Raw genomic sequence first — 22,011 nt, 5'->3', positions numbered from 1 at the left:
TGGCTTTATACAGGACTTAATAATGTAATGCCATTTGTTTCCGTGAGGCACCAATAAATGTATTATTTTAGAATAAACAGTCATTTCTCTTTGAGCCACCTTGCACCCGAAATAATAATAACATTATTATTTTTACATTTGTAATAAAGAAATGTCCCGAGTCTTTTCCAGATTAGGCTGAAGAGGAAACAGTCGGCTCAATCTTAGAAAGATATTAAGCAGTTGGCGACAGTTTATTATTTCCCCCCGTTTTCACAGTTGTTTATTTTGGAACGTATACTCAGGGAAATAATATTACTCTCTTCCTGCATTTGTCCTTATTGTGTGGATTATGCCTTTGTTGTTTCGCCTGGTTATGTTAATCACATTTTCAGAGAAGAAACCCCTTCTCGTCTGAAGGACACCGCTGCTTTTTTGCGGGCAGGTGTGAACAATCGCATTAAGATGCTGGGAAAGAGCTCCATCTTAGCATTCCCAATATGAAGTTTATGAATATATAAGAGCAACCACACAATGAGTGTCATTGCCGAAGGAGAAGTAAATGACCTTGACTATGTGGACTCTCATTGCTGATGTAAGTTATTAAAACACACTAAAACTGTTTTGTATTTTGCCATTCGAGATTTGTTATACAAGTAATACAGCCCTGAAATTTACAATGTGATCAGATTCAGAGGGTTCAGTTCAAGTTTTTACTTTTCAGCTTTTCGGCCTCAAGAATTTATTTACCCATGATGTGCATTGCTTGGGTTCAGTGAGGCCTAAACTTTTATGTTATTAAATAATGCAACAGAAAAACATCTTTAAGGCTTGTTTTGCGGTATCATGAGATCTCACGTCCATGTAAAGAAGGATGTAAAAAAAAAAAATATCATTACAGAAACTCTATCTAAGGTCAAAAGTGACATGGTCTTTGAAATGGCATAGATTCACTTGGTCTGGGGTAATATGTGATGTTGTAGATGCTGGTGTTCCCTTTTAATATATCTTAAAGAAGTAGTTCACTTAAAAAAAAATGTCATCCAAGATCTCCATGTCTTTCTTTCTTCGGTCGAAAAGAAATGAAGGTTTTTGATGAAAACATTCCAAGATTTTTCTCCATATAATGGACTTCATTGGGAACCAAATGATTCAAGGTCCAAATGAGAGTTTCAGTGCAGCTTCAAAGGGCTTTATTTGATTCCAGACGATGAATAAGGGTCTTATCAAGCGAAACGATCGCTCAGTAGAAAATAAAATAATAATAATAAAGTTTAAGTTTTATAAGCACTAATGCTCGCCTTGCTCTTTTCTGTGATGAGTGTTCGTGACTCTCCTGTTCAAATCTTTTTTCGAGTCATGAAGGGTCCTAGATAAGACCCTTATTCGTCATCGGGTGTCATTTAAAGCCCTTTGAAGCATTTGGACCTTAAACCATTTGGTTCCCATTGAAGTCCATTATATGGAGAAAATCCTGGAATGTTTTCATCAAAAAGCTTAATTTCTTTTCGACTGAAGAAGGAAAGACATGGACATCTTGGATGACATGGGGGTGGAGTCAATTATCAACAAAAGTTTTTTTTTTTTTTTCTCAGCAAAACTACTCCTTTAACTGGCAACTTTCTTGGTCAACTAGCTTCATTAGAAATAATATGATCAACAGCTTCTCCAGATGATCTATGTTTGCCACAGTTGTTGTGTTACACTGTCAAGAGCAGCACCAAACCAACACATCCAGCCTGGTAGTTCAAAGACCGAATAGAGTAATGAAGGAAAAGACATTTATAATCGTACAAATAAATGCTGTTGTTTTTCTTCCTATGGTGCTTCTCCCTGTGATATTATTTGTGTGTGTGTGAGTCGTCTTTCTGTCTCTCAGCTCAGGTCTGAGTGTGTCTTTAGTCTTCCACCACAGTGTCTAAGTATTCATCTCCATCCATTTATTCTCCTTCCTCCTGGAGAAAATGACCTTAATGTAAGTGGCTTTCTGTTTGCAAATATATCGGTTACTTTCAGCTGACTGTAATCCTGAGGGATTACAGGGGGCTCTTCTGGATCAATGAGGGCTTTATTTGGGTCAGCGCCATGTGGTGGTGAGACAGACCCGAGGTACAGCGCGTGCCTTTGTCCCTGGACTGATTAATGGCCCAAAAGACCCTTCTGCCCTCCATTGGAATGTCTTCATTTGCTCTGTCTGCAGAGCCACATACAACCCACAAATATTATGTTCTTACTTGCACTTTTTTTCATGTTGTTTTTGTCTCATCTTCTGTCTGAGGCACTTTTGTGGAAGAAAGAAATGCAACTGTGAAGCCCAGTTTACTCTCACTGAGCACCGAGGATGAGTTTATTTAGCCTTCTATAGTCTAACACAGGGTTCGGCAACGCCAACAAAGGCATGCGGAGGGCTAATCGCTGGCACGTGTGATGGATTTTTTTAATTAATCATAACTAACATTTATTTTTTCTTGCAGGAACAACATTCATATGCTTTTGAAATCTTAAATCCTTCCAAACACTTTGGGGGAAACTCGTGAATTTGGGTGTGTATGGAAATAACAAATAATTAAACTAGGAAATGAAACCTAGAAAACTTGTGATTATGAAGTAATCAAGAAAAAAGAGAGTTTGTTCCTACCTAGTAACAGAAGGGTTTGCATATGAAGAACCAATCAAATTGCAGGAAAATGATGTCATTTTGCATGTCATTTTTGACAAAAGCATGTGGAATCTTGTTTTAAAAAAGCTTGTTTGTGGCACATGATGAATTCAAATGTCACTTTTTAATATGTCAAATAGGTTGCCGACTCCTTCATATTGCAGTCCTCCTCAAAACGATTCGGTTAAAGGTACCCTGACATGTGGTTATTTTATTATTTTATGTTTCCTAGGTTGCCCTTATAGTGTTAGTATGTTTTTTTTAGATTAAAAATAGTCATAATTTAGTAATAAAGGATATTTTTCCTAGCCTGATTTTAGCCTCTGATTTGAACACTCTGTTTGAAGGGGCGTGTCTGCTGTGGGATTCAGTGTAACCGCCCACTGCTGTGATTGGCTGACAGGATTGCATAATAAATAGCTACATATTACATGTGAAACTCTCTCGAATACTTTTACTACAGCTATTATACGTTTTTACTATTACAGCTATCGAGATTACCGAATCGTGAGAAGTTTTTGAAGTATTTAGATCTTTTCCCATCACATAAAATGTTGTTGCGATGAGCATTGTGCAAGCAGATCGTAAGAATGAAGATCTTATCTTTGTAATGCAGTTTCTAACGCTATCACCAATAACCTTTCCAAGTTATGACGTAATAACGAGGAGATTCAAGATCAGCGCGTCTGAGCTGCAGAGAAGAGAAAGATAGCCAAAGCTCGATTTACACCGACTGAAAATTGTAGACACGTGGGGACCAAATTCAGGCAAGGGGAACTCATATTAAGGTTAAAAAGCCTCAGAAAGTGAAAATTTCATGTCAGGGGACCTTTAAGATAATCAATCATAAAAAAAGAAGGAGAGAAAGTTCACGCATGGTCTTAAATTAACATATGCCTCATGGTCACCATGATTGTGACAAGTAAGACGAGTTGTGTTGATCCTGGAGCAACATTCCTGTCTGAAAATGTAGGCTAAACCTATCCCTACCTCTAAAACTAACCATACCCATAACGTATCTACAATCAGAGGGAGATGATAACACTGGCTGTAAGCCCAAACCTTCTCACAAACTGTAAATGTGTACCTGATTGGTTGATTTAAATGTGGATCCAGATGGAGTTGGAGATGAATGTTGTGTACTTGGTGAACTCACGTTTTGACGTGTCATGCACTGGAAAATAAATGCTTTGGACTAATTAAAAAAAAATAATCTAATTGTTGCAGACAGATTAATTAGTTTTTTCTCAAATTATAATTATGGTTTAATTCAGTGGATATTCATCAAAAACATTTATTTTTGCAGACAAATTAAAAAGAAGATTTATTATATTAAAGACCATATTTAATTAATATATTTTATTTAGACATAGGCCAAAACGTTATCTTTCAGCTGAGTTCCTGTTTAACACCTCAGTGTTCACGTCAAGCACTTCTTTTTTAGAATTGACCATAATAAATATTGAATTTAGTTGGCGTAATTAAATACCTCAATGTTTATTGTGTGTAAAATATGCATCATATTTTCTGTTTTGTGTTCTGCACATCAACAAATCTGGTATCTGGCAGAAATATTTAAACAACATTGTTTCTTTAATTTTATTTTATTTTTTTCTGTGGACAAACTGAACAAAACATGTTTTATAACCATGATTTTTGATTAGAGAAATGCATTTTAAATAAATGACAAGGTCATTTCACTTTTTTAAAGTGTACAAACTTCTACAAACTCATACAAACCACTAACTTTTTTTTTTTAATTACCATCTTCCTTTAATTATATTCTGTCAACTGCACATAATTCGGCCTCTCTACCCTAAAGTCTTTGTGTGGAGGAGTTACTCTGATCGCTGCTGAGGAACTTTGCTAATTCATTTCTATTCATAATCTGAGAGATGATGTCTCCATCATGCTGTGCTTTCTGAGGTTAAGACTCCCTGCTGTAAGCAATCAAAACCCATCTCGCCAGACCGAGAGGGGGGCGCATTCAACCAGACGATCCTCCTTCCTCTGGCCGACAGTGTGTGTGTGTGTGTGGGGGGGGGGGTTCACTGGTCTACTGAGTGACACTTCAATTAGCCTCCAATATGCACTGGTGCTAATAATTAGATTTGAACTGATACTGATACTGGGGACAATCCAAGTTTTCAGAAAATCCTTCGAACTCATGAAATTTATTGCAGAGTTTTACCATCCGCCTTGGCCTTTCGAAAGTGGACTTTAGATTACTGCTTGCAATGCATGTTGAACGTTAGGCAGAAAGATTACTAAAACATGATTTTAAATGTAGCTTTACTTTGTTTATTTGCACCTGTTCACATATACTGTATAGAAGCAAGAACTCTCTCTCTCTCTCTCTCTGGCGCTTCTTTATATAACTTGCCCTTTCTTTGTAGCGTCTCTCAGGCTTGCCTTCATTTTAAGGGATCCTCTCAAAGTTTGTGGCCCATTACATTTTTCTCCTCAGCCATAAGTAGCACAGTACTTTAATAATTGAAAAATGGCCCTGATTTACATTTAAATTGAAAATCAGTTTCCTCCTAATAATAATGTACTATAATCCACCTTGAACCATCATTTGAGGAGGTTAAATTCTGAAATGTTACATGCAGCGGCTGGAAGATTCTTTTCTTTGTCGGTCTCCAGAGAGCTTGACCGAAAGCCCCCGAATCTGACCATTTCCACAGCTATTTTAGAGCAAGAGTGAACAAGGGAAAGGACGTGCAATGAAAAAGAAGAAGAACCAGGGATTTAAAGTGTTGCTTTTTTTAATCAACTGCGTTTTGAAGCCTCTTGATGTCTGGCCGGACCAATGTTTTTATCTGTTTTACCTGAAAGGACTGTCACTGTCTTTCAACATACTTTTGGCTACTCATTAATTATAAGATGTGTGTCATATTGTGACACATCTAAGGATTATTGGGTAACACTTGACTAACATGACACCTTCACAACCATGACATGACATATGTTATGAATATGAAGGATGTTTGAGTCATTAACTCAATTATGATATTTTAATGCAAATATGACATCGAGATGTCTTTGTAATGACACCTTGACATAAACCAATACATCATAACCTGTCAGTGTCTTTGTCATGACAACTTGACATTACTAAGACAACACAACCTGTCATAAACATGATATAGCAGATTAATTGTCAAATTTATTGGTTAACATTACAATAAACTGTCAGGTGGTTGGTTTTGACATTTTGAAGCCATTATAACTTTTTGATGACAAATTCACTTAGTACCATTGTAGTTGAGGTCACGAAAAATAATAGAGCATTTCCAATGGCATTGGCATAAACTCTTAAAGTTGTGTGACACATCCACGCCACAAAAAATGCACATTTAAAAGTTAAGTTTGTGATTTCTGTGCTACTAGCAGCACCAATCAAATGTTGGGTCATCCTTTGGTCTGACAGCACCCGAGCTTCGGAGAATGGCTTTCTTATAGTTTTGTCTTTATATAGTACGTCATAAAGTAAAAAAGATAATCTACAGACTGAGAAAAAAGGAGAGTCTGGTGCCTTGGTGCTTTTTACAAGTATTATCACAAAATTAAATTACAATTTCACTGCAGTATCTGATCTCACACGTCTTCCTTTAAGGGCACTCGTTTTTTTTTTTTAGCAAATGTAATTCTGAGTCCATCAGGTGAGAGTTTTGAGTATAAAACCCTTTTAAAGGGAAGGGAGCTACTTTGTTAATACACTTCTGGTAAGTACTGTATCTTTCTCCATTCATTACATGGTAAGTCTGGCTGTGGCGTATTTGCCTCAACGTCCTAGAGAACCCAAGGGTATTTATTTCATCCTGAGGTGCTTCTATATCTGTTGTCATCCTGTAGTGTGGGAAGTTATTTACAGTGCAAAGCATCCAGCCTGCTCTTTACTTTCCCCGAAGCACAGAAGGTGAGAAAGGCCACTTTTGGAGAATGAAGCGAGGTAAGTGATGCCCTCTGCCTCCTCCCTGTCGCCTTGCCTAATGTAAGGAGGTCACGGCATTGGCAGATTTTCACTGAGGTCTCCTGTTACACACCTATTTCCAAGGTGTGGGCTGAAGCGTCTCTCTTTTTGCACCTTTTCAACATTTTACAGGTCGAATTGGTTTGTTCAGGGTGGTGCTTCGTTGGCTATGGTCACAGGTTAATTTACAAAGTGCTCTGGAAAATAAACAAATGGACAGAGCCACAACAGAGAAGACATTTTGAAATTAATTTTTGATATGTTTTAGCTTACCTCAAGGGCATCCAAGATCTCTTTGTTTCCACAGCATTTCCAATTTTGATATTTTTAGGTCAAACCGTTCGTGTCTATCAGTCATATAATGCAGGTCTATGGTCACCACATCAAAGAGCATGCACAGAAGTCCAAATGAAACATGATTTATTGACTCGTACATGTAAGTACTCATTGATGCGGTTTGTGTGAGAAAACAAACAGTATTTATATCGTTTTTACCGCCTCCAAGTGATCTGAGTCTGGAAAGCGCCGGAAGTGATCTCTCATGTCATCTGAGGACTAGGGTTGGGTATCGTTTGAATTTGAACGATTCTGATTCCGATTCCGATTCCTTGTTTCGATTCCGGTTCCTAACGATTCTCGATTCTGATTCTTTTAAGAGGCAGGGTCAAAAAAGTTTAGCTAACCTTGCTAACCAACAGCCTTTCTGAAGGAAATACTCCTTCTGTAAAAATACTCCTTTTGTCACAAACTTTGCATTTTGCCGAGATTTCGTTATTTTTAGAAAAGTGAAGCCACACTTTGGATCGGCGACGTAAGCTACTCATGTTCGACTCGCGCAGTTATGCCAACACTTCCGGTAGACGCTTCTTCGTTGGTGTTGTTCAGCGGTTTCTTCTTCCGCTCGGCGGACTGTTAATATCGAAACTAGGAATTGAAATTTTAACTTTTGAACGATTCCGGGAAAAACGAAAAGTTAGTCTCGGTTCCAATCGATACTCGATTCTCGATACCCAACCCTACTGAGGACCATTTCTAATTGTTCTCAGTTATTTTTCTTCATTACCAGACTCAATATTTGGCTCGTTCTTACATAGTAGAGCACGTTCGCACAAAATCGGTACTTTAAATCTTTTGACGTAAATTACATTTGTGTGTATTGTAAATAAAAGGCACCGGTTGTACTGAATATTAGCCTGTTTATTTTGCCCAAGATAAGGATTTATTACATCCAAATGTAATGCAATATAGAAACTATGCCTCTAACCACAGGTCGAGAGCTGTCGTTCAAACCGCACAACTTTGCGATGCTGTTTGCGAATGTTCGTTGGAAACACCGACTTGTTGACCTATGTTGATAACGACAGAACTTGCGAACATAGTTGGCTAAAAATGCTTTACATTTAACGCACCCCAGAGCGACTGTCAATCAAACCCATGGTGAAGGTTGAATAGTAACAAACCCTAAAACTTTTAAATGGCTATATAAATGAAAGCTGTACCGCTCAAATAATACATCTTTTAACTTGTTGTTTTCCATTTATAAACAACATTTTTTAAACTTCACATTTCTTATTTCCAAAAATTGGCCCCATTCACTTCCATTGTAAGTGCTTTTGTCGTAATCTCGATTTCTGCTTTTTTTTTTTTAGAAAAAAAGGGGATAAATTGACTTGTGTCACAAATGCTGTTTTCTCAGCTTAACTTGTATTGAATTCGAAATTGTTTGCCAGTTGCAAAATATGTATGTCAGAGGAGTTATAATTCAGGAGAACGCACTAAGCGTTAATCTACTAAAGTAGAACAGAAGACTAATTTAAAAAACACTTTGACGTTGTTCAATACTCTGTAATGATGTGCTATATTGTGAGCGCTTCATTGGAAACAGGCTGACTGAAAAATCCATTCTTGCCAAGTTATGAATTTTCAAAGGCCTTCCCACTAATTGGGCTCTGCTAAATCAATGACTGGAAGACAGAGGATGCAGGGCAAGTGATGTGCTCGCCGATATTTCCAAACACAAGTGCAGCCTCTAATTAACTGTAATTTTAAAAATGAACAAAAACGTACACTTCGTTGGATGCAAACAACACTGTCTCCTTCAACATGCACATACAGCCTCTTACCTCCCATTCCACAATCATATGTTTTACATTGACAGATGCTTTTATTTCAAGGTACACATTCTTATCTGTTCTCAGTTCTTGCTTTCCCTGGGAAGCGAACCCATGACCTTGGCGTTGCAAGCGCCAATGCTCTAATGTTTGAGCTATAGCAAAGCATCAAATAAAGATTGATTGACAGACCAAAAGAGCATATTTATTAATGGTAGATTATATAATTTCAAATCATCAGCCTCTTTAGTATAAAGTTTCGTTGCTATTGATGTCAGCAAAGCGTAGACTATGAAGCAACGACTGGTTTACTTTTTTTTTAGTAATCTGTGTTCAGTGTTGACTCTGTCAGAGTGTGCTTGCTAATGTATGCATAAGTTAACTTATGAATTATTCATAAACAACTATCATAATTCCTCAAACTGACAGATGTGAATATGATTCGCAGTCTTTCGAAATCATACAATTGTAAAAAGTTTTGTACATCATGTAAATAAAAAGACAAGTCAAGGTCCTCTAAAACGGCCAAAATAACTTTTTTTACTGGAAAATGACAGGAAAATGTTGTTCAAAACCATTCTGTGCTATAATTTCCTGTTTTCCTATGAGACCCCATATCCGTACCAGCAAAGGACTGTTTTTTTTCTCTCACCCCCTTTGTGTACTATGTTTCAAAGAGTGAAAAAGTTAAAGGCTAAACCACACTAATTGGGTCAACAACAAAGCGCAAAGAGTTCACACAGTGTCTCAAACCCAAAGGGGCTTATTTTTTGAGACCTACAGGTCAAATAAACCAAATGTAAGAAGTGTATTAACTCTCTTCCGATTTACAGCACAACATGGATGATTATTATATATCTGTTAAAGGTGCCATATGTAATAATTGAGGTAAACACATCCAAAAAACGAGCTACACGCTTCAAAAGAATGAGTAGAAATAAGTGCAATGATGTCATTAAAAAACTGACAAGTGCTGCCGAGATATAAACCTAAACAGTGATGCCGGTAACGCGTTATTCTAATTTGACCCCTTTTTTCAGTAACGAGTAATATAACGCGTTACTATTTCGAAACCAGTAATCAGATTAAAGTTACTTATCCAAGTCACTGTACGTTACTATTTTTGTAATTTTCCTTAGTATATATATATATATATTTATTTCTTCTTGCATCTCGGGGAGTATGCTTTAATCGAAGTATGCGATTAAACACGGTCGATTCGCCTTCGTTTCAACCCGAGAGGTTTGAGAAGCTTCTGTTAATGAGGTACAACCACTGGTTTGCTCGCCTCTCTTCACTGTTTAACTCATAACATGGGATTAAAACATAAGATAAAAAATAAAGATAAAAAAATGTAGAAATACTAAGTTTTATCATTACAGTGTTAACTGTTAAATATTTCAGGTCAAGAAATTTTATAGTCTATATTTTATATTTTTACAAAGACAAGTATTTATGTTAAGTGAAGTCAAGTAAGGCTGTCTTCATTTTATTTTTTTATAAAAACAACTATCAATGTTAAGTGAGGTGAAGAAAGACTATTCTTTTTTTTATTTAAACAAGTACTTATATTAAGTTAAGTCAAGAAAGACTGTTTTTTTTTTGTAAAACATGTTTTTTTTCTGGAAATAATTTTTAAGTTCAACTTTAAATGACAGGAGATAGATTGTTGATGTTACTGTTAAAAATACACTTCCAATAGAGTGAGTGTTGGCAAAACCGGTTATCATTTTTATGTTGAGGTGGCGGGTGTGTTGTCGGCAACTGCTGAATGTAACTAATAAAAGTAACTTGTAAAGTAACTTAGTTACTTTAAAAATCAAGTAACTTGTAAAATAACTTAGTTACTTTTTCAAAGTAACTGTGGCAACACTGAACCTAAATTAGCATGCTAAATTACTAGCCCTGGCCCGGCAGGTGTCGTAATACCAGTTTCAGCCATGGGAGGCGGTATGCGGGCGGGCAACATTACCACCAGCCAACCTTCAGTACACGAGTAAGTCGCACGGCTTGTGTGTACTTGAATCTGATGTCAGTCGTGTGGAAATACAGCCCACTACTAGCCTACATTTCAGTTCAGGGAAGAGTTCAAGAAATGATTGGTCGACATTATGCATGAGGAATACATTTTGGTAAGTTGTAGCATACTGTATCTTTCAACAGTGTTCATGTTCTTTTTCCATTAGAGATGATCGGTTAACGTGCGCTAGAGATCTGTGGTGTAACATGTACAAGCGCCAAAACGGTATTTATTGTTTAAATTGCGTATTAAAATTGACAGAATCTGATAAGTGTCAATTGCGTGTCTCACGGCGAATTCGTGAGAGTTGGCAGCTCTGAATGGCGCTAGCTTGATCAACATCAGCAAATGCTGTCTGTCAAATTAATTCAAACTAACAATAAAAGTGTAATATGAATAAAACGAATACCGTAAACTTAAAATAATAGCCCTGGGCTTTATTTTCTGATATTGTCGAAATGCACCAGCTTGTTTTTGAGACAGGCGTCTATCATTTAGAGTTGAGATGTTGTTCATTGAGTCTCTGATCTCTAAAAATCTCCAAATGCTCCACGTGAAACTGCGGTCTTCCAACCTTTTACTATCATGTCAAATTCATAAAACAAAAATGGCACTTCGTAACAGAGTTACATATTCCAGTGAGATCAGGTTGGACAATGCGGAAAAACTAAACTAATCAATATGTGCAAAAATGGCATGCAACGTGTTTTAATGTGAAATCTAGACAAGACAATGAAAGGGATGCGAGTCAAAGACATAGGATGACAAATCAGCTTGAATTAGAAACCAATCCGATGACAAATGGTGGAAGCGCGCACACACACACAGCATTGCTCTCCGTTCCAGCGTTCGATACACTCGGATGGAAGCTGCAGAGTGCTAATGAATTTAGCCCATGCTCCTTTCACCACCTCCTGACCTGTTAATGGACTCCCACGGGCCAGTCCATCACCGTGAACTCCTGCTTCAGACATCCCATCTAAAAACAGAGGCGGCCGAGAGCTGTTCTGGTGTTTATAAGTTACTCTTTTCCTGAGAAGCACACACACACATACATACTCTCTCCTCCGTCTCCCTCTCTCATTCCTGGTCAGCTAAACACCGCCAGAGCTTTAATTAATAAGAAGCCAATAACTATGGAACAAAGCTTCTTGTCTCCGGTGCTCTGGAAACAATGCGAGCTTGTCAGGGAACGAGGATGGCTGGTGTTTGTTGGACATTTTTGTGATGACCAGGCAGTGACTCCTGAAAAGTTAATTACTTATGCCGTCTCAGTTTTTTGATTTCCTTAATTAAGGAACGCAAAGTGCAAAGACAACCTTGTTCTGGCTATTAATATTAGTGGCAGCACACTAAAAATGGCTGGTCCACACAGTCAGTATCCTGGTCTGTACTGAGCTGTAGCAGCTGGTGATCATTTATGCCGTATTTGTAAGTGTTTTGAGTGCCTACAGCATAATTGAATATTATTTTGAAATCATAATTTGTATTTGATCGATGTACAAATTGTTCCTAGTAAACAAACCTCAGGAAAAGTTATGTTTTTTGTCAAACCACAGTTGGATTTATTTTAGAAGAAAATTCCTTCACAGTCAACATTGGGACTTGCATTGTTTTCCACATATGTTTGTCTATCTGTAATAATTCATGTTATTATAATAAATCAATCCTAATTCATAATAAATTATTGAGCTATTAATCACATTTTTAGTTAAAGCTGCAGTCTGCAGTTTTTGCTCTTTGTCGCCATCTCTGTTCGAAATCTTCAATTGCAGTTTTTCGCGGGATTATCAACTTTACATGAGTTGTGCCTCGGCATGGCACAGCGCAGATGAACACAATGTTTGAGGATACTGTGTCTATCCAGCCCGATCTCATGAAAGTTCGTATCTATGGCACGAATGTCATTTCTCGTGGCATTTATACGCCAAAAGCACTTTTTGCGTGTATTTGGCACGCGATTTTCGCGTACATATTATACGCACTTTTTTGCGTATAATACACACGAACTCCCCACCCCCCTCCCCCCTAAACCTAACCCAGGGTTTTTTAGTGCGTACCATATACACGAAAAAAACACTTTTGGCGTATAAATGCCACGAGAAATGACACTCGTGGTATAGATACGCATCTTCATGAGACTGTGTTGGTCTATCAGTCGCCGCTGATGTCGATACTGGCATTCAGAATCAAAGATTATTATTTTTGGATGAATAACCAACATAATAATTTTCACCAGGAAATGTCATCTGAACAAGTAAGTAACATCCACTTTTGTTCTGGTTTTGACATTTCAGTAAATCGTGCTGAAAAAACGTTCATCATACGCAAAACCATGCAAATTATACTTTGTTCTCAAATTGTTAATGTTAACGTTAGCACTGCGTGACTACATGTAATGTCCTTCCGATATTATCCTCGTTTTTGCATGGGCCTGTTGCAGTCTCTTTTTTTTTTCTGTAGCAAGTCTGAAATCAAATTAATTAGTGTAATTATATCAAGTTCTGTGAGAAAAGGCTATAAATCTCCACCTCCAGCATCCTCACTCACAATATACAGTAACTTATAATAGCCGAGACTCTTCTTTATGTGTACAGATGTGTGTGTACATGTTTGACGTAATGACGCGAAGACATGCTCGAATTTCCCGTGGAAATCCACCAGTATCACTGTAGTTAAAAACATTATTACAAGATAACCATTTTGAATCGAGCTATGCAGAGAGTGTTGAACACTGGCTGGTTATGTATTTTCTCAAATATGTATTTTGGATCATTTTTAACGGACTGCAGCTGCAAAACATATATAATTAATATTTTGTACTTGTTATATAGCACAAATTGAGAAACCCATTGTAGAGTTTGTTTTAACGAAGGTTTAGTGTAAAGTGAGATTTTTGTGCCGCCTCATTTAGATGATGCAATGTACACATTTCAGTTTTACATACTATTTGCACACAACAAAAGAAAAAAGGAATGAAAACCTGCGTTCCCCTTTTTGTGTCCTGATATACACACTCTATCTCATGTGTGTCCTCTCACCACAATCTCACCCTCACAGTTGCTTTGTCTAAACCCACAGTTGTAGGGATGTGGGGAATAGAGCAGTTGAATCTAATCGATTTAGGGTTCACTGGCTAAATCTCTGATCCTGAAATGTCAATCCAATGGCCAGAGTGGCAAAAGAGGATGGCACCATTCATCAGGCTCACCTACCCTCATCACTTACCACACTTAAATACGAACACATTTAATGTTCGCTTAAGCATGGAAGAATCGCTGTGACACAAATTATAGTTCACTGCGTCAAAAGGTGTGTATACGGGAGAATTCGGACAATGAAAACGCCCGCGAAATGTGCTGTTTGGCAGGGATCTTTGGAACTTTGTTATGCGTACCTGTAAATGCCTGTAAAGGCCCGGAAACAGGAACTTGTCTGACCACATGCTGTTAGTTGATGGCTTGGCTTTTTAAATGCTAATTTGTTTTGGGACTGGCTCAAGTTTGCCCCTATTCCCCTGCCCCCCTCATTAGTATTCAGGAAAGGTGATAGGCTTTACATTGTGTCAATCTTCAACAAGTGTTACGGAGAGCAGAGTGGAGATGTTACTCCTTTACATAGGGACAATATGGCTATTAAATCTCTGAGTCCGAACGAAAACAGACTGGTGTATATGGCAAATGAAAGTTTGAAGAGGATATTTGAAAAGCTGGAGATGATGGACATGAGGTTGGATAAGATGGAGGCTGACATCAATGAGCTCAAAGAGGCAAAAGAGGAGCCTCCTTCAAAGAAATTAAAGAGAGCTGGGAATAATTCTGTTGAGGTAAGTTATTTTCTGACCATCACAGTGTCTGCTTAACTTTGTGTGCTTTATTTATAAATCTATTCGAATTGAGCCCTCATACTATGTTGGATTTTTACAGGAAGCTGTATGGAGATTGCACAATGGGGAAAACAACATACACAAATATGACGCACAGACAAGGTATATCTTTAAAACTATGCTTTCATAACAGTCGTTTCTTCTAAATTATATTTTTAATCAAGCTTCTTTAATTACTGCTTCACAGTCTATCCTCCCCCCACAACCTCGAGGTCATAATCTTTTTAATGGCTGTACCGGACGTAGATCCTGCTGTTGTTAAAGGTAAGTCACAAGAGAATGTACCAAGGCTACAACTTTTTAACTGTATAGATTAGTTAGTTACAAATAAACATATTCTCCCCCTCTCTATCTCCATCTCTCTAGCATCCTGCAAGACATATTTTGAAACTGTTAGAAGGGGTTACAGGATGGCCCAAGATGAGAACAAAGACAAGATGGAGGACAGCAGGATCATTATGCTCATGAGACAAAGAAAAAGAAGAGTGTATTTTATATAAATACATATAAATCTGAGTAAAACCCTCAGCCTGGGAGAGGCTCCCATCCCAACACATTTGATATTTTCAGTGGTTTAATTACTTTTTTCCCTCCCATTTTGCAGCTACTGAGCTGCAGGACTGGGGTTCCCCAGACAGAGGAAGATGCAGCTATCTGGAAGACTGCAAAAGTTGACCACATGTCTGAAGAGTAGGATGCCATATTGGATGGAAAGTCGGTGTGGGTTGTTCGGGTTATTATATTGTTTTACATATATTATACACAGGCCTTATATATTATATGGGGTTATTTATTGTGTGACTAATAGTAAAATGTATTCTGTGCTAATGTTTGTTTTTTTTATAGAGTTTTGACTGTGTGTATATAAATATATATGCCATGTGCCCAGTGTCATTTACAAATAATAAAATAACAAACTCAACTTTGTCTATCTGATTGTCTTGACATTATAACCATGAACACCAATGACAATGAATATTAATAATGAGTAATAATAAACCCAAATGAGGCCATAAACTGGACCAATAGTGTGGGGGTTTAGAGGAGGGACAAAGCATTGAGCACCCAATCCTATGTAAGATCTCTGACCAATTGAAGGAGGCCACTGCCTTGTGTCCCAAAGGTGTGAAATGCTAATGTTCCCTTGCATTGACCCCGACCTGGGGATTATTCACCATGGTAACTGATGGCCCTAGTGGCTCCCTGCTGTGCCCCAAACTTGGTACATATCCAGGAGTTTTCGGGATTGTGTGACGGGACAGCAAACTCCCATATACACACGTTTATTTGTGGAGTACACAGGAGTACTCAGGAGATTTACATGCCCGAATACAGCTCTTTTCACGCAGTGGTTGACGCTCAGCAGTGAGGTGGAAATGTGACAGAAAGACACAACAGGAAGAAGACAAAAAATAGCAAAACATGCTTTTGATCCATGCAGACCTTAAACAAAAACCAAACTCATTTAATCCATTCTCACATTGCACATTCAATCATAAAAGAAATGAAGAGCACTGGAAAACTGTAACCAGGCTTACAATGTAGAAATGGGAAACTTTCGAATGAGATTTAAAAGATTTTTACTTTTGCATTTTCTTTAGTTTGTGTATTTAATAAAAATCAATCATTCAATCAATCAATCTCTCACACAAATATATTTTACTACTTCACAATACTTGGAACATAGTGCATGATTCTAGTGAAGACTAGATTTTAAAAACAACAAATGTTCACAACACTGAAATAGACTTCTAAACAATGCATAAAAACTCCTACAAAAACTCCCGAGTTTATGATGTTTCCTTGAGGGAGTAACACGACAAGATAAATGCTGATGAACTAAAGCGGAGGCTCTTTAACAACCCGATGACTACTAGAATTAGCTTTGAGCTAAAAATTCGCTTTGGTAGTTTGTCCGTCTCTAGTTCTGGCTTCTCTATGACATCACGTATATTGTTAAAGACAGCCAATCGTTACCAACCAACAAGTAGTCTGACATGTTTCATGTCCATTACAGAACAAGAATGTAAAATGTCAAAATTGAGCAGCATCCAAAATTAAACACATCCTTAATATATAGAATGCGAATTGCAAATGTGAATGCATAGTGTTCGAAAAACAGTAGGCGAAAAGTCTCCAGATAACCTACTTCCGCCGAGATTCTGAGATGCGCATTCAATGGACACTTTAGTATACCATGAGGCCAACGATTCAAGATTTGTGAATGGCAGTGAAGTGATTTAACTGATGCTGGTAGGTCACGTGACAGCAACAACATGGAGGATGTAGTACGTTCACACTACCCACATTCATATTAAACATACTTTTTTAACAGTCACAAAGTTCAAATTCAAATGTAATACCTACTCAGGCAGTACGCGATTTCGGACGCACCTGGTGACTGTCGTAAATATCATGTCCAAAAGCATTAACCGGGTAAAGCCTACCCTATCTCACGACCAATTCGTACGAATTCGTACGAATGATTCAAAAGTGGCTAATTCGTACTAATTCATACGACCTCACTCGTACAAATTTGTACGATTTGTCTAAACCCACGTGACGGTTATGTTTAGGGGCGGGGTCAGGGGTAGGTCATTCGTACGAATTCATACGAATTGGCTAATTCGTAAAATATGTACGATTTAGCTAAATTGTACTAATTCGTACGAGTGAGGTCGTACAAATTGTTACGAATTAGCCACCTCGTAAAATTCGTACGAATTCCCGTGAGATCGGGTTGGGTAAAGCAGAAAAGAGTCCTGAGGTAAATTGACCATCTCTGATACTGGATCAAAGCTATAGAACAATCACTTTCATGGTGCGTTCACACTGGACGCGAATAGCCCGTCAGGCACGAGTGATTTCAATGTTAAGTCAATGCAAAAACGCGTTATGCGCGTAAATATCCCTGAGGCGTGCATGAGGCGTAGAGCGCGGCGCGGTAGACATGAATACCCCTCATTCGCGCATAAAATTCATGCGAATATGCGCGAATGATTTAGTTAGTGCTATTTTGTGCATTCACACGTTTCACGTGAATTCGTACCTGCCGCCCGAGTTTGGTGTCAATTCGCGATCAGGAGCCTAGCTGTTTGCTCACGTGGTGAAGTGTCTGGATGCTTCAATAAATTATTTTGTAATATGACTAAATGCCTGGTGTGGTTCTAATGCACAACAAAGCAAATATTTTATCACTTAAAACTTTATTTCAATATACGAGACATGTTCATTTTGTATTGAATGTTATTCATTCCATATCTAGATTAAATGAAATGTTATTGTGATGTAAAGACAACCAACATACATGTGCATAAGTTCGTGTCTGGACGTGATCCTCGCTCGCTCCGATGCGGGACAACAGGTCATCAAACTGGGCGTGGGACGATGGAAATATCGCTGACAGGCGCAGATCCTGGAGCGAGCAAATGGTGAAACTCGCCAAACGGTTCGCCTCCGAAGCGTCCGGTGGACACAAATACGGTGATGATGATCCCCAGAGCAAATAGAGCGCGGTGACTCTTTCTATCAACATAAAAAAGATGGCCGCCAACGGGTTTCGATTCTGACGTGCATGACGCAGGTAAATTTCGCTTCAAACTTTTTTATTTTTTTTTTACACGCGGCAATTTTGCTCTCGACGCGCGAATGGATTCAAAGTGTTCAAGCGTATAACTAGCGCGAATTTGACGCGCTATTCGCGTCTGGTGTTAACGCACCGTTAGACTTCAACCAGGACTAGAGGCTCAATCAAAAACCACTTTATTCGAGGTTGAGAATCTGAAATGCATGGACTCGGATTAGATCAAATTTATCTGACAACAGGTTTAAATACAATCCCTCATGCAATTCTAAGCCTGTATACTGTTATCCTTTTTCTGTAGAACAAAAAAGTAGAAATTGTGAAGCATATTCATCCCTCTCTTTTGGCAGTTGTTCCCCTATATACAGTATTTATACGTATATGACTCATGCACTTCCAAGTCTTCATAGAAATAATCACATTCAGTTTGGAATGGCATGAGGGTGAGTAAAGAATGAATTTTATTTTTTATTTGATAAACTATTTCTTTAATGTAATCATGCTGGGTGTACTATCAGAAGTAGGACATCTTCACAACCAGATGGGATCTCACAAATTCTCATATCTTTATAATGTGAATAATTCTTCTGATTTCAACATAGCCAATGCGTCTGAGGGATGAAGCGCAGCCTGCATGAGTCTATGCAAAACATAAGCATTAATTATGCTAATGCATGCCAAACACACATGGACACAAGCAAACAAACCTTGGTTTCATATGCTTACCAAATTAGCAGTCAAATTATTGAGAGAAGCCAGTAAAAATAATGATTGTTTTGTCTAGAAACATGCGCATGCAAGTCTTATGGAAAGTAGTCTGGCAGACACAGAAGACGTAAAGTTTTATCTTTGAACATAAGAAAAACCAGTGCGCTGCTAGTGATTCGGAAAGATGAAAAGATATTTTTTTGTTTCCTGACTCTTTGCAAACTTTGTTTCCTATTTATACTAGCTGAACACAGAGACACATATTTATATAGTCTTAACATTCACTTCTGTGTCTCACAGAGAGGCTGGATCAGGACAAGCTTGTTAAAGTAGAGGAGGATCTCATTTCCAGGTTCAGACCTTTGTAAAGATCAAACAACATGTAGAAAAAAAACCTTATTAATTTTAAAATGGTTTTATTTTATCTTTATCCAGACTTATTGTGACTAATAAATAAATAAATAAATCAAATCCCATAAGCTTTAGGCTTAACCTCTGTATGTTTTCCTCATATGGTGCAACTAAAGTAATGCATTATATTTGAAATTTACAACAACTTTACAGGCGAGCATTTGCATTTCAATTCTACCAATAATGTCAATTTTCGGGTCGTTCGAGAAACATATTTTTTTTTCCTTGCTATTATTATATTTTTCCCCTGACAATGCACTTGCAAACTCCAAAAATGACAAAAAAGCACTAAAAGACAATATGACACGACATATTTTTAAGAAGAATAGATCATTCACGTAACATTTATTTCACCAGGTCTCAAAATCAAAAAATGGCTTCGGTTTGATCATGACGTTTTAGAGACACATGAGAACAAATTATATTTCAGGTTATTGTCGTTGATGTGACAAGCAGTTTGAAAGATGGATGGATGGGCCGTGCCAAACATCATTCTTGATTTAGATTTTAGCTTGTTCATCACATAAATATATCGTGTGGCGACCAAAGATTTGGAAGTCATATAAAATACTTTTATGATACTTTGATGGTGCTTTTCTCTTCTTTTTGAAGCCTGACAGCTTGTGATTTTGTCGTGCTCCATTGAAAAGCATAAATATTTGAAACAACGTGGATAAATGGTCACAAATGTTATGTTTTGAGGTAACTATTCCTTGGTGTGCCTTCTCATCGTCTAATTGAGTCAGGTCTGGTAGTGGGTATGGGTCAGTTCATGTTTGACATCTTCCCCTGCACTCCCATTGTTGGATCCAACTTGCAAATCTGTAAAAATGCCAATTTTGTATTGCTCAACTAAAATGCCAATGCTGCCTAAATCAGATCCCAGTTTGTCAGCAGTTTGGCACACACAGCAGAAGTGCTGCTTAGATTCTCTGATATGGCCGCAGCAATGCTTCCTTATCTAAAACGCATTTGTGCCTCCTGACGAGATGTGACTGCTAATCAAAAAGCTTTGCAGTAATTCTCCCTAATGTCTCCAGTTCCGTCCAGAGTTTTATCAGGTGTCAACCTGTTGCAATAAAATATGCATCACCTCCTTAAGTAGGCAAATTCCCAGCCTGATCTCATGAGAATGTGTTTATAGCACGCATTGTGTTTATCGTGTAAATTTATATGTGAAAATGAGTTTTATGCGCATATCATATGCAGTTTTCGTGTGCATTTGATACGCATTTTATTGCGTGTAATACACACACACCCCACACAACACCACTAATCCAAACGTATAATACCAACCCGATTTTACGACCAAGTCGTACGAATTCGACTAGTGGCTAATTCGTAAAAATTCATACGACCTCACTCGTACGAATTAGTACGATTTTGCTAAATCGTACATATTTTACGAATTGGCCAATTCGTATGAATTTGTACGAATGACCTACCCCTTACCCCGCCCCTAAACCTAACCATCACGTGGGTTTAGACAAATCATATAAATTCGTATGAGTGAGGTCGTACGAATTAGACACTTTTTCACTCTCATTCGTCGAATTCGTACGAATTGGGTGTGAGATAGTGTTGTATAATACATATGTACCACTACTAAACCCAAAATAATAAACTAAAAATTAATTTTCATGTATAAATTGCACGATAAATCAGCCCGGTCTCATTCCAAGGCTTCAAATAGCTGACGCTTGTGAAATTACGTCTACATCCGACGCATATGGCACCCTTTAGCGTCAATATGTGATGTAGATATATCTGGGGCAGAAGGCGCCTCCTAGTGGTCTAACCCTAACCCAACACCAGACCTACTCATAACCGAAACATGTTATATTGACGCTAAAGTGTGCCATGTGCGTCGGATATAGACACAATGTCAAAAGTGTCACCTATAAGACGCCCTAGGATCAGAATGCGTTGGATAAATACAATGTGTGCTATAGAGACGCATTTAGTGTGACCGGGTTGAAATACCATGGGCCAGATTTACTAACAGCTTGCCTCACCGCACTCCCTCTTCTGGCATTAAAAAAAAAAAAAAAAAAACTACTATCATGATTTACTAAAGGCATGGAGTGAAAAATTAGCGCGGAAATTGTATGGACAGGGTTATTTTTGTGGCTGACCTCACTGCAAATGCATTTGTAGGCGGGATTTTCCTTTCAGATGCAAAATTCATGGGTGGAGAGTTTTTAAATTATTCACGCAACTGGATTTACTAAAGTTTGTGCTAGTCAATTTACTGAGATTTGTGTATTTAACAATAATTATCGCTGCTTTTGTAGTTAGCGTTGGTCATGGAAATGATCCGTCTGTGTTTTTAAAATTGCATTTCATCAATTGATCACGTGCAGAACATTGGCGCTTTTTGTCCTGTTTAGTAAATCTGGCCCTATAGTTGGATCCAATTGCACCCACACTTTTTTTTGACTGGTAAAAGATAAATCTCCCTCCATCGACAGAAAGTCCTGCCTTGCGGACCTGCTTCCAGCACTGTAGTCAAGGACCTGAAGCTGTTGCAAGAGAACAGAAAAGCATTCTTTTAACAAACGAAGACCTTGATGTTATCGAGCCTGTCAATCCCTAAATGAACGTTTGGGGAGAAAATGAGGACGCTGATTTGCTGGTGTTTCATTAGGGTTCAGAGACCTTCCTCCACAAACAGTAGG

General features: G+C 38.0%; 1 protein-coding gene across 2 annotated transcripts; it reads left to right on the top strand.

Annotated features, from left to right (window-relative positions):
• Positions 1 to 14,038: 14,038 nt before the first annotated feature.
• Positions 14,039 to 15,881, top strand: LOC148977280 (uncharacterized). 2 transcript variants are annotated; one of them, XM_089135275.1, is made up of 5 exons: positions 14,039 to 14,571; positions 14,672 to 14,733; positions 14,819 to 14,895; positions 14,998 to 15,116; positions 15,236 to 15,877. In XM_089135275.1, exons 1-5 carry the CDS (start codon positions 14,374 to 14,376, stop codon positions 15,323 to 15,325), a joined length of 546 nt encoding a protein of 181 aa, XP_088991401.1. In that variant the 5' UTR covers positions 14,039 to 14,373; the 3' UTR covers positions 15,326 to 15,877. The 2 variants fall into 2 exon arrangements, with proteins under 2 accessions (XP_088991401.1, XP_088991402.1); XM_089135276.1 differs by lacking the exon at positions 14,998 to 15,116 and having other exon boundaries at positions 15,236 to 15,881.
• The last annotated feature ends 6,130 nt before the right edge of the window (positions 15,882 to 22,011 follow it).

This window comes from Pimephales promelas, chromosome 10 (genome assembly GCF_988280905.1).
Source record: "Pimephales promelas chromosome 10, fPimPro1.hap1.1, whole genome shotgun sequence".
Classification (NCBI taxonomy): Eukaryota; Metazoa; Chordata; class Actinopteri; order Cypriniformes; family Leuciscidae; genus Pimephales; species Pimephales promelas.
The sequence above is the reverse complement of the archived record's forward strand: the minus strand, read 5'-3'. Positions and strand labels throughout refer to the sequence as shown.

Bases quoted from the DNA above. Each gene is read 5' to 3' on its own strand.
- LOC148977280 (XM_089135275.1), top strand. From the start codon at position 14,374: ATGGCTATTAAATCTCTGAGTCCGAACGAAAACAGACTGGTGTATATG. The intron at 14,572-14,671 runs GTAAGTTATTTT...GGATTTTTACAG, and splicing joins CTGGGAATAATTCTGTTGAG to GAAGCTGTATGGAGATTGCA. The intron at 14,734-14,818 runs GTATATCTTTAA...ACTGCTTCACAG, and splicing joins AAATATGACGCACAGACAAG to TCTATCCTCCCCCCACAACC.